This window comes from Nicotiana tabacum, chromosome 14, assembly GCF_000715075.1.
Source record: "Nicotiana tabacum cultivar K326 chromosome 14, ASM71507v2, whole genome shotgun sequence".
Lineage (NCBI taxonomy): Eukaryota > Viridiplantae > Streptophyta > Magnoliopsida > Solanales > Solanaceae > Nicotiana > Nicotiana tabacum.
In genome coordinates this window covers 69,298,963-69,312,611 of record NC_134093.1, presented here as the reverse complement: position 1 = coordinate 69,312,611, position 13,649 = coordinate 69,298,963, and the positions used below count along the sequence as shown (strand labels likewise).

General features: G+C 36.7%; 1 protein-coding gene and 1 pseudogene across 1 annotated transcript; both read left to right on the top strand.

Annotated features, from left to right (window-relative positions):
* Positions 1-2,544: 2,544 nt before the first annotated feature.
* On the top strand, positions 2,545-11,151 carry LOC107823972 (uncharacterized; annotated as a pseudogene).
* Positions 3,967-6,913, top strand: LOC142161705 (uncharacterized). The gene is made up of 2 exons (XM_075229647.1): positions 3,967-6,656; positions 6,731-6,913. The coding sequence occupies exon 1, from the start codon at positions 4,602-4,604 to the stop codon at positions 5,508-5,510; it is 909 nt and encodes a 302-aa protein (XP_075085748.1). The 5' UTR covers positions 3,967-4,601; the 3' UTR covers positions 5,511-6,656; positions 6,731-6,913.
* Positions 11,152-13,649: the final 2,498 nt, after the last annotated feature.

Sequence of the window (13,649 nt, the reverse complement as noted above, 5' to 3'; positions counted from 1 at the left end):
GGGTCGATTCGGGTTGGGTATTGGTGGTCGAGGGTCAGGGTCAAGGGTTGAGGGTGGAATTTGATGTTGGGTCATGTTGGGGGGTCAGAAGGGTCAAGGGTGCGATCATGGGTTGAGGGAGAGGTCAAGTCAATGGTTAGGGTCGAGAGGGTCAGGTGTCAAGGTTGAGGTTAGATGTTGGGGTCGAGCGTGTCGAGGATCAGGTGTCGAGGTTGGGGTTAAGTTAGGTGAAGGGTTAGGCTTGTGAGGGTCAAGAGTCAGGGTTAGGGGTAAGGGTTAGGGGTCGGGACGTGGGTCGAGGTAGATGTCATGTCAAGGGTCATGGTCGAAAAGGTTAGGTGTCAGGATCGGGGTCGGGGTCGGGAGTTGGGGTCGAGAGAGTCAAGGATCGGGTATCAGGGCTAGGGTCAAGTTAGGTCAAGGGTTAGGGTTGTAAAGGTCAAGGATCAGGGTAGAGATCGCGGGACGGGGTCAGGGACCGATAGTAAGTGTTGGAGTTGGGTTAGGTTGGGGATCGGGTTCGAGTCGGGTGTGATGTCGAGTATCCGGGTCAAAAGAGTTGGGGATCCAGTGTTGGGATCGGGTCAGGTTGGTTGTCGGCATTAGATTTGAGGGGGTCGATATTAGAATATAGGTTAAGGTCGGGTCGAATCGGGGGTTGAAGTAGTTCGAAATGAGGACAGGTGTCGAGGGTCGAGGTAGGAACGGTGGTCGGGGTTGAGGGTGGTGGGATGGTGTGTGGGGGTTCGGCAGTACGTGCGGGTGATGGAGTATGTGGTAGTGGGGGCTTGGGTTGGTCAAGAGGCCGAGGTGGGGGGTAAGGGTAGGGAGTCTGGGTTATGGGGGTGGTAAGGTTGGCGGGGTGAGGGGATGCGGGATTATAGAGGGTTGAAAACATTGTTGGAGAGTTCCAAAAAATATTTTCCCTTACTAGAAAAATCATTTTCTCTTAATTAGGGAAAAATGGGTTCTTGAGAAAAATATTTTCTAAAATATTTAAGCTAATATATTCCTCCATACTAAACACACCAAGTGTCTTCAAAAAGTAGAACCTTTAACTAACCCCGTAGGAGGCGCCAATCAAGTTTGTCGCGCAAGTGAGTTCCAAATACCGAATATTATATATATATATATATATATATATATATATATATATATATATATATATATATATATATATATATATCCTTTGGGCCTAACAGCTTGTTTGGATGGTTGTTACGTATCGTTTCATAATGTATCGTATCGTACTATATTGTATTGTACTGTATCGTTTGATAAATACAATGTTTGGATAGATTGTGTCGTTTGTCATCGTTTCATGATATCACGCACCCTCAATATGAAGAATAAACTTGTAATATTATAAAGAAAATTTATGATACAGGGTAAAATTATTATATAAAAAGGTAGGGTAAATGATAAAATATAATTATTTAATAATAATGAAGGGTGAGATTGAGAAAAAAAAATAAGGTAACGACGTGACCACACCAAATCGGTCGTTACATAAAGTGGCACATTTCGTCGTTATGTAACGACGGATTTAACGATACAATACAATAAAATTTAAGTAACAATCAAAACAAACATCGTTTTAAAAGTAACAATACGATACAATACAACAACCATCCAAACAAGCTGTAAGGGACTTGGATTAGAGTAATTGGTGTACGAATGAATCTCTCAAAAAATATAGTTAGAATTTGCTACTAACTGAGGAGCAAAAGATAATGCAATCTTTTATTATAACATCAAAATTTATTCTTGACCCATTTTTATAAGAAAAATTGACAAATATAAACATTTCATGTTGTCACTTACTAACGGAACATTCATTAATAGATATGATATTCATGTCAGGCTTGAAATGCTAATCTCATTAATCCACAGCAGGCACCGTGCCATTCGAACACTGGAAACACCTTTTTTTGTTGTTCCAAATAACGAAAAACAATGCACAAAATGTTAAATGCGAGGAGGGAAGTTGCTAATGGTGAGCGAAAAGCTCCAAAATAAAAAAACGTTGGGCTTGAAAGGAAAAGCGAGTGGTGAAACGCACACTTTACATAGATTAAAAAGAAAACCATGGATATAAGAACTTAACACTATAATTATCACTTAAAAAAAACAGCGTTTAGCGACGGAATTTAGCGACAAGAGATACTCCGTAGCTAAATAACGACAGATTAGCGACGTATTTTGTAGTTTGTCGCCAAATAAGCTACAAAAGAATTCGTATCAAATATAGCGACGGATTAGCAACAAAAACTTATATTCGTCGCTAAAATTGGCGCTAAATATTAGCGCCTTTATTTTACCTACAAAATTAGCGACGAAAGTCGGGCGACAAAAATTATTTGAACTTAGCGACGGATTTAACGTCAAAATATCCGTCGTTGCATTCATTTTACTTATCAAGACATTCCAAAGTTGATTGCGACAAAATTTTCCGTCGCTAGTATTCTTAAAATAAAATTTCATTAGTTATTATTAGCGACAGAAATTAGGTCTGTCGCTATTTTCATTGCTAAAATTTTCATCCTAAAAATAAAATTACCCTAGTTAAAAGACATTCCAACAATTAGGGTACAAACACACCCACTTTATCTCCTCTCTATCAGACTCCCACTTTTACTTCTCTTCAACAATGTGAGTTTTTTTCTTCAAATACAAAAAATTGGGCGTGAATCTAGGGTTAATGTCTAAAAAATAGAAGAAAACTTTCGAAATTGCAAGATTTTTGCTGCAGAATTCTGAAATTTGAAGTCGTGTGTTTCTGCTCCGCAAGATTCTCAGACGAAAGGGTAAGCTTCTTTGTGATTTCATTCTTGTCTTGTAGATCTGGGCGAGAATCATTATTCAACTTTGCTAAAACTGAAGTCAGAAAAAAATAAGTATAAGAACAAAATGTAAAGAGAATAAAGAGATCTGAAATCTTACTTACACCCACGAATGTTAAATCGAAGTGTCGGTCAAGAAAAGAAGTGAGAATATGATCCGATCTCGCTTGAGTAAAGAAATGAGGAGATTGGTCCAGGAAAGTTTATCAAATTGAGAGTGCAGAATATTTTATCAAATTGAGAGTGCAGAATATTTTATCAAGTTCTAGTGTCTTGAAAGCGTACCTTTAACCTTATATGTCTTTTTTTCTTCTCTTTATATTCATTGGCTATGGGGTTAATTAGTGTTGCATGTAATTAGCTAATCAATGATATGAAATAAAATTTAATTAGGCCAGCTTGATACTTTATTGATACTTATGGAGTATGAAATTAAAAATTGAAGTTTATTGTTAAATATCGTTGTAAGTTTCAGTGTCATTAAAATAGAAAGTGGCAATTCTGTGTTCCTATTTGCAAGACTATTGGAGAACTGTGTATATAAAATAAAGAAGAAGAGACAAGAAATTGGAGAATAACAACACAAAGAATCCAACAAGAATGAGGAAACCTGTAACGAGTATGTTTGCAAATTAAAACAAATCACTTTCATTTTTTTTTCTTTTCATTCCACAAAGATTCTTCAAGACAAAATGGACTAAAACAACCACAACATTCCAAAAGTAGAAAATAACATTTTCCAGATTACAAAGCCAAAAGCAGAAAATAAAATAATATTCTGTAAATCCATAGCATGTAAAGTAATACCATAATAAACAATGATGTGTAGCACAGTATTATGCTACACATTACAAAGCTCTAAGTTTTCTTGGTCAAAGAAAGGAACTGAGCATTCCAAGATTTGTTTTCATTCCAAGATCGGGGTGTTAGTAATTCTCAGCTTATTCTGATGTCAACTTGTTATTCATTTTAGAAAGCATTCTGATGTCTTATTAAATAAAGAACTCTAAGGTCTTGTTTATTTTAATATTAAATAGGAACATGGACAATCTAGAGCATGATTGGATGTACAAAAGGTTGGATGGCCGAGGGGGTATTAATTCAAGTTTCATAACTGGTGTGAACAAGTTTCTCAAGTTTACTTGTTCTCAGCGCAATCGCATGAGTGGTGACAATGTTAGATGTCCATGTAAAAAATGTCACAATATTAAATACATGGATGTTAAAACTGTTAAATTGCACCTTTATCAATATGGATTTGTTGAAAACTATTTTCTTTGGAAGTATCAAGGAGAAAACAATATGACCGGTAAGATGTCTTCTAGTGGTGATTTGCATGGTGGCGCTCAACCTGAATCGGGATATGAGAATCTATATCGACAAATGGTCTTGGAAGCAACTGGACCCAATTTTGGCCATGGTTTGAGCTGGCAGTCTTATAATAATATTGAACATGAGTCGTCTCATTCTTATGAACCTTCAATGGAGGCAGAGCCTAATCCTTCAATGGAGGCAGAGCCTAATCCTTTAATGGAGGAGGAGCATCATCCTTCAATGGAGGAGGAGCCAAATCTTTAGTGCCAAAGGTTTTATAATTTGCTATAGGCCGCTGATGCAAAATTATACCCTGGTTCTTCCCTCTCTCAACTCGCAGTAGTTTCCAGGATGCTAAATATTAAAATGGAGAATACTTTATCACAAAGAGTTTATAACCAAATGATGTAATTGTTGAAAGAGGCTTTACCAGAAGATAACACAATGCTTAATAACTATTATGAGACCAAGAAGCTAGTGCGTAGCTTGGGTTTACCAGTTGAAAATATTAATTGTTGTAATTCTGGATGTATGTTGTATTGTGGTGAAGATGAGGACCTCACATCTTGCAAGTTTTGTGGCCACCAGAGGTACAAACGTCGTGTTGGTTCTCGTAAGAGGAAATTAATCCCTTACAAAAAAATGTATTATTTTTCTTTGATTCCTAGATTGCAGAGATTATATGTATCTCATGCTACAGCCGCTGATATGATATGGCATCATGAGCACATACAAGAGGAGGGCGTAATGCGTCATCCATCAGACTCTAAGGCTTGGAAGCACTTCAACGAAACTCATCCCTTTTTTGTTGTTGAACCAAGAAATGTGAGGTTGGGATTATGTACTGATGGTTTTCAGCCCTTTGGCCATTCAGGGAGGAAATACTCTTCATGGCCAGTAATTGTCACTCCATACAATTTGCCTCCAGGGATGTGCATGAAAGAGGTATACATGTTCTTAACTGTCATTGTTCCAGGGCCAAACAACCCTAAACAAATAATTGATGTTTATCTACAACCTTTAATAAAGGAATTGACCTTGTTGTGGGAGATGGGTGTAGAAGCATTTGACATCTCAAAAAAACAAAATTTTCAATTAAGGGCCGCTTTGATGTGGACAATCAATAACTTTCCAGCATATTCTATGTTATCTGGATGGAGTACTGCCGGTAACTTAGCATGCCCTTATTGTATGGAAAAAGATTACGTCATGGTGGGAAAACAACTTGGTTTGACAGTCATAGAATATTTCTTGACCAAAATCATCCGTTTAGGAGAGATCGTAAAAACTTTCGTAAAGGTCAGACTGTCAGAAGGCTACCACCACCCCTTAGAACAGGAGAGGAAATCTTGAACCAAATTTGTGAGTTGGGACTGAGGAAAGTAACTGAGCTAGATGCACAAGAAGTTAATGGAAGAATTTCTAGGTCTTGTGGATGGAAAAAGAGAAGTATCTTTTGGGATTTCCTTTATTGGAGTTCTAACATGATCCGACATAATCTCGATGTCATGCATATTGAGAAGAATGTCTTTGATAATGTATTTAACACAGTTCTTAATGTTGATGAAAAAAAAAAGACAATCCAAAGGCACATGAAGATATGGTAAACTATTGCGATCGACCACAATTGGCAAAGAATCCTATTGATGGAAGCTATCCCAAAGCTGCATATACAATAGAGAAGAATCAAAAAATTGTCTTGTTCAATTGGTTGGAAAATGTGAAGTTTTCAGATGAGTATGTTTCAAATTTGAGTCGATGCCTAGACACAGACAAGTATAAATCATTTGGTATGAAAAGTCATGATTGTCATGTGTTCATGCAACGATTAATGCCTATTGCCTTTCGTGAGCTACTTCCTAGTAACGTGTGGCAAGCACTTACGGAATTGAGCTTATTTTTTAAGGATCTCACCTCGACTGTTCTTCGAGTGGTGGACATGGAGAGATTAGAGGCAGACATCCCACAGATCTTGTGTAAGTTAGAGCGTATATTTCCTCCCGGATTCTTTAACTCAATGGAACATGTGCCTGTACACCTGCCATATGAAGCAAGGATTGCTGGACCTATACAATATAGATGGATGTATCCTTTTGAGAGGTTATGAACTTTTTATGCTCTTATTATGACAAGTATGCTACACATGACTTTATGAATTTAATGGTCTATCCATTTACTTGTATAAGTACATTTGAACTCTTAAAAAATGATAGAGAATAAAGCTAGTGTCGATGGTTCAATTTGTGAAGCATACTTGATGATGGAATCAACGCAATTATTTTCTCATTATTTTGAACCTCACGTCATGACACGTAATCATAATGTGGCCCATAATGATAATGGTGGTGCTATGGAAGATCTTGAAGAAAATTTATCAATATTCACCCATCCAGGCTGACTATGGGGAGAAGGAAAAAAGAGAAGTTTGTCCCTCGAAGAAATCAAGGCAGCCCAAACTTATATTCTACTAAATTATGTAGAGGTTGAGCCATTTGTAAGGTATTATTTTTTAATAATAATAAATATATCCATATATTTTTAGTTTGTATTTAACTTATTTTGTTGCAATAAAGTATGTACATACAACGGTTGCAAGAAGAATTTTCCAATCTATCTCAGGATCAAATAAGTGAGAGTCCCGAAACGTGTTTTGCTATATGGTTCGAGGAATGTGTAAGACTATAAAAATCATTATCTTTTAAGCAATTATGTACTTGAATTGGCTTGTTATATTTAACTAAGTCTTATAATTATTTTGAAATAGGTTCGATGCAACCACATTGAGAACCAATTCTTGCGTAGTCTTGCTCATGGACCATTAGTAAGCGCAAAATGCTATCCCGTGTATTTTGTTAATGGATACAAATTTCACACGGAATATCATGGTAGTACAAGATCAACAATTAATAGTAGAGTTTGTATCTCAGATCCAAATGTTGGTGACTATTATGGACGGATACAAGAGATTATACAAGTAGAATACCGCGAAGAACCTTTAAAGCAAACTGTGTTATTCAAGTGTGAATGGTTTGATCCAACTGTGAATGTTGGTGTCAAGGAGCATAATCAATACAAATTAGTCGATGTGAACTATCGCCGTCGTTTTAGAAAGTACGAACCTTTTATTCTTGCGATGCAAGCAACTCAAGTGTGTTATATGCCTTATCCTAGCACGAAAAAGGACAATAATGATTGGGTAGCTGTTTTGAAAGTTAAACATCGGGATGTTATTGAACTTCCTGATGAGGCAATAATATCAACTCCAGAACTGAATCTTCCATTCCAAGTTGAAGAAGTTGAAGTCCATTTGATAGATATGAATTTCACCACTAATGAAAATATAATCTTACATGATCCAAATGGGGATGTAATTGAAATAGTTGAACCCATTGATGATGGATTATTGATAGAGCATCAAGAGTTCGAAGAAGAATCTTCTGAAGACGAGTATGAAACTGAGGATGAAAATGAGGAGGATGATGAGGAAGAGTTTGAAGAAGAAACAGATGATGACTAGTGTGTTGATAAAAATGCACTACTATATTTTTATTGAGTTTTATTTTTCTAGTAATCTGTGTGGTATGTTATAAGTTATGTATCTATTTTGTTGTATAATCTATAGATAATCAAATTGAATATCACGTTTGTAGTAATCTAAATGGTATAGTACTCTTCTAGCTTATGTTGTGTTGTGCCTCTTTTTACATTAGTCTGACTTTTTTTTTTGTAGCACTAAAAAAATATTTATTATCAACTTAATAGTGTTACCTGATTAATCTGTCTAAATTCAGAATTAATTGGAGCCAAGATCGTTGTATTTTGGTCTAAAGAAGTTATCAAATTCAATAATTCAGTGAGTAGTTCAAGCGTTGGATAGTGTAGGTATTTGTTTTATTGTGCTATGTCTCTTTGTATCAATTTAATAGTATCTTTCTGATATTGTCTTTAGGAGAACATTTTATTTTGAAGCTTCATATGCCATATGTTATTTAGATATGCATTATTTCATATCCTTCTTTTATTTATTTATTTTGTAGATATGCCTCGAGGTAGAGGTCGAGGTAGCGCAGGCCGTGTAGGTATATCTTCAGTTAGGGGTAATTTTGCTACTTGTAAAAATATGCCTATTGTTCCCATTCCCACAATTAATTCTCAACAAGATGGTACGAGTTCCTCAGGTGGACCAGATCGCATCAATCAAGTTCAAACATTAGGTCCTAGTAGTACGCCACCTATTCAAACATCAGGCCATGGTAGTACCCCAATTATTAATTTGGAACCATCTCCAAATACCCCTAATCAGAGAAACACAATAGGTGAGGGTACATCTTCTCAGAACAACATAATAGGCGAAACTGAGTGTAACAGTACCCGCGGGCCACAAACGCTTCTTACTATTTCTCCTACAGGGTTTGTCCATACTTGTACTATTACTTTTGGTATATTTTTATTGATATATGGTATGCCTTTAAATAATGTCTTCTAATTTGTTCAGGTTAGAGCCTTCATATGAATGCTCTGAGTGTATAACTAAGTCTTTCAGGCATGAACTTGATCCTAATGGAGTCAACTGGAAACGCGTCTCAGATGAGATAAAAAAAATTATTTTGGAGAATTCAAGGTATAATCCATCACAATTGGATTTAGAAAGTATATTAACTTTTATATGTAACTTATTAATGTTATTACTTTATAAAATTATTTCAGAAGGCATTCTACTGGGATTCTTCAATTGATATTGCGGTGCAGGTCCAATGGGAGCTTAGGGTAGCAAAAAGATATAGTGATTTTGTTAGCAAACTAAAATCAAATGGGTGCAACCGGACTCTATTCCAAATAATGTGTGGCAAAGTTGGTTGAGACTTTGAAAAGATCCTAAGTGTATTGAAAAGTCAGAAATAAATGCAAAAAATTATTGTGCTAGGAGCGGAGTTGCCACTGGGACTCACACAGGTGGCTCTATCAGTGTTGGGAAGCATAGCAAGAGACTTGTAAGTGTATATAAAATATCTGATTCAGTTCTTACACTGTTTTGAGTGTCCAAGCTTATTCCTTGTTGAGAGCTGTTGTGAAATTGATTGAAGTTAGTTGATTTGAGTTTGAATGACTAGAGACTGATTGAAAACCAGTTTTGAAGTATTGAAATCAAATCATGTTCCTGGAAAACTGATTGGTTTAGTTATTGAAGTTTGCAACTGTTTTTTGAGATAGTTATGGAGTAAATTGATAGCTGAAATTGTCCTAATTTGAGCTATGGCTGGTTGTCTAGCTTTCCAACTGAAGAAAAGAAATTAATGTATTTCTTCCATTTTATGTGCAGAATAACAACAAATGGGCTAAGCTAAAGTAGAACTTTAAATGTATTTCTTCCATTTTATGTCATGTTATCTTTCTTTCTCTTGTGGTATTTCTGTTGCTATTTCTATCTGGCATTCTTTGTCACCTCACATCTAAACTAGGTGGCTCTGGACTAAATCATCAAATTTATCCATTCTTGTGGATGTTATTTTAAGGGTGTCTTTTTCTGCTCCAAATCATAAGAAGCAGTAGAGCATAGTGTTGTTGTTCAACAAAATTTGTGGTCCAAATTATTTGACAATAACAGAGTAGGTAAAACCATGTGAAACTTCATGTGCCATTGTCTATCCATCTGTATGCAAACACTTCTGGATGTTGATTTGCTCTGTTTCTAGCTCCCGTCATCTTCTGAATCTTCACCTCTTCTTTTTTCTCTATTACTGCTTTATTTTCAAATTGACAAATTTTTGTTTAATGTATTGCAATCATTGGACTCATATTTTATTTAGTGTGAGAATTTCTTCTCTAGGATTTTGTATACCGTTAATTTAATTTGAATCAGCTTTAGCTAGTCAGAGGTTTAGCAGATTGGGTAATACTTCCTCCTAATGTTTTATTAGATCAAAAGGAATTATATAGTGCATGACAGTTTGTAGAGATTAAGCAATATTGTTTCATCTATACAAAAATTATCTTGAAAATGGAAGAAGCAGAACAAAAAAATGTGTCACTCTTGAGATGTTGGTCGATGCATGCAAAATTGAAAATTTATAGTTTCTGTCACCTAATTAGTTATATAAAGACAAAATTGATAACTAAACTTCATTCTTGACAGTTTAAGGTCTATCTTCTTAATTGAATAACTTTTGTATAGGCTGTTAAAAATGGTCGAGATCCAACACCAAGTGAGTTGCATTTGCACGTCCATACACATGGTAATGATGGAAAATCTTTTGTTGCTGAGAAATCCCGAATCGTACATGTAAGATAACTTTTTAAATAATTTTATTGACTTTACTTTCATATATTTTTTCATTTGGTAAATTGAATGCTCAATATTATTTAGTCTTTTTATTTTACTAATTATTAACTCTTCTACAGGAAAAATATCAGGAGATATTATAACAACAAACACAGACTCAATCTGATATTGATCAGTGTAAAGCATATTATCAAGCTGCGGGAGGAGAAAAGAAAAGAAGAGTATATGGTCTTGGATCTCAAGCAAAATGCTACTACGGGCCGAAATCTTCATGACTCTTTTGGATCTGATGCTACATCGTCAGCAACACCTCCAAATGCTCAATCAACACCGACAGGGAATCTGGATGAATTAGTGATGCGATTGATTCCTGCACTGACAGATCATATAGTTCCTATAATCGTTGAGCGGGTACGCGAATTAGTTTCTTTACCCTCGCATCAACCAAATATTGATCTTACCAACCACCCATTAGATGTGGCACCTACAGTCCTTACATCTTCTACTGCTGCTAACATTGATGAGGTTCATGCATTGGGTTCTCATGATGACCGTAACTCTCCAGCCTCGCATAGTTAGCCTATTTTCTTTGGACTTTATTGTTGGTCCTTGTGATTTTTTTGTACTTAACGATTACCAGTATATGCATTATGTTATATATTTTTGAACTTGTTGAATATATTGTTAATTTATATTAATATCAGTGACTTTTTATTAAGTGTATTTAAGAGCTTTTATGTAATATGCTTGAACAGAGTACATTTAAAATAATAAATAAAAAGTATTTTAAAAAATTAGCAATATATTAAAAATAAATTAGCGACGGATACTTTCCGTAGCTAAAATTATCGCATAAAATTAAATCTTGCGACGAATTGGCGATAAAAGATTTTTGTTGCAAAAAGCAGGGAGAATTAGCTATAACACGACTAGCGACAGACGATTCCGTCGCTATTAAGAACAAACGACAAATTTTGTTATGTATTGTAGCGACAAAAGTCGTCAAAATAGCGATAGAAACAAGCAATATAGCGACGGTTATTTCCATCGCTAAAATTTGCTACAAATATATTTCGTCGCTCATCCGTCGCTAATTCTGCGACAGTTTGGTATTTTTCGTCGCTATGAGCCTAGCTACGAGCATTTTAGAGACAAAATTGAATCTGTCGCTAAACAATTGTAGCGATGGAATACGGCCGTCGCTAAACATTGTTTTTTTTGTAGTGTATCAAATTTCAATTAAGCAAACTATTTTCTGCATCAAATACACAGTAATACTAATATTAATCCAATTCATCAAAGTTGAGATTCGAAAAATCATTCGCATCACGTCAGGATTACTTTGAGCGTTGTTGTTTGAAGCGCATAGCGTTGCCAATAAATCAATAATCCTTCGCTTCATAATTCTTCAAACGACGAAGCAATGACTTTTAATAGCACTAGAGGCTAAATAGAAAATACAACGTGTTCTCTAATCATTACAAGAAAGAGAGAAGAAATACACAAAGGGAACCGAAATGTCACATTAATGAACAACAAACACTGCGTAAGCACAAGAATGAAGTTTTATGACACAAGTAAACAGAGCCGCTTAAATCCAAACAAATATTTTCTTTTTTCCAAATTTGATCTATGATTTTCTTTATTTCCAAATCTGGTCTATGTAACTCAAACTACTTCTGTACAGAAACATGAATAAGAGGAAAACATGTTATCTACCATACCAACCTTGTGGCGGCTGGCTTTCCCCATTATTCATCAACTTGTCCAACACCACATTCAAATCAACTGACTGTCAATTCTCTGTCAATCTCCGCACTGTTGCTCTTACTTGATCTCTTAAAAATCCCATATTTGTCACTTTATCAACTACATCATCAATAGGAACTCTAGTGTCAGTACGAGGAGAACTAGACCCAATACCAACTGCAGAAGCGGTAGGTTGTGCTTGAGGTAATATTCTTGCTGTGGAAGGTGCGGATAACCACTTCCACCACTCTCTCCCATTGCGGTCGAAGCAAGTTGCTGTGATTTCAAAGGGGAGTCACTGCCATAATGGACAGGGGAACCGCTATGGGGGCTCAAACATATTAGAGTGAGCTGCGTAAAACTGCTGGGAGGCAGGGGCTCCACTTGCTGGATTAGAGGGAGGTTGATTGGTATTTGGTAGTGGATAATTCTGCGATGCTATATGATGTCTCTCCTCAAGATCACGGCTCAATGGAGGTTGAGTTTGTGAGCGATTAACAGATGTATAAGGCGGATGCCCTTGAAGAGGTGGAGGTGGCTGCGAGTACAGTGGTGAAGGCGAAGGCTGATACCCTTGATGTGGAGGTGGTGGGATGGAGGTCTGTGGCTGCGGCGGTGCCGGCAGCTGGTACTGCTGACTAGAGTTTCCAGGTGCTCGACCAATCGGTGGGAAATAAGTTTCTTTTTGAGTGCCAAAAGGAATTGGGTTTTGGGCCAACTGATTCTGAAGCTGAACTTGAGATAGCGAATTCTGTTGCGGAGGGGGTGGAGGAGCATTAGGTGGAGGAAGGGTGAAAGGCAGTTGAGCAAGCGCAACAACAGGGGGGAATTGTTGGTGAGACAGAACAGGAGCAGATGACCTAGGTTGTGCTGAGTCCACGTGTGTAGTATTGTGGGTGTCTACAACCTGCTCAAGCTTTGGAACTTGAAATCTTGCAAGCTGTAGTTCAGTATCCATTATATCCTGTTTATTCTTTATGACATATGCACCATCTTGCACCTACATGAAATTTGTGTAACTAGAAGATAACATAGCTCATAACGATGATGTATACGGTAAAAATCGGTTAGTATTTCGTACGAATTGGTTTAAATGGTAATATATTGAATTGGAGAAGCGTGTTCGTAGTATCAGGTTGAGGTCCGAAGTTAGGTCATCAAGTTTCGAGTCCGAAGGACCGATCAATGTCGAGCTCGATGTTATTATCAAGCTCGAACCCAAGTCGAACTATGGTGCAAAGTAAAGTTATCGAGCTTATGATTCAGAGACCGACCAACACTGACCCCGAATCAATACAGGGATCCGAGTCAAAATCGAGCTCGAGTCAAGATCGAGAGCTCGAGTCAAGACCGAAAACTCGAGTCAGTATCGAGCTCACAGACAAGAGTCGTTGCTATCCCACTAGAGGAGAGAATCCTGACAGGAATTATGGAAAAACTGATTTATCATGGGTCTCCCACTA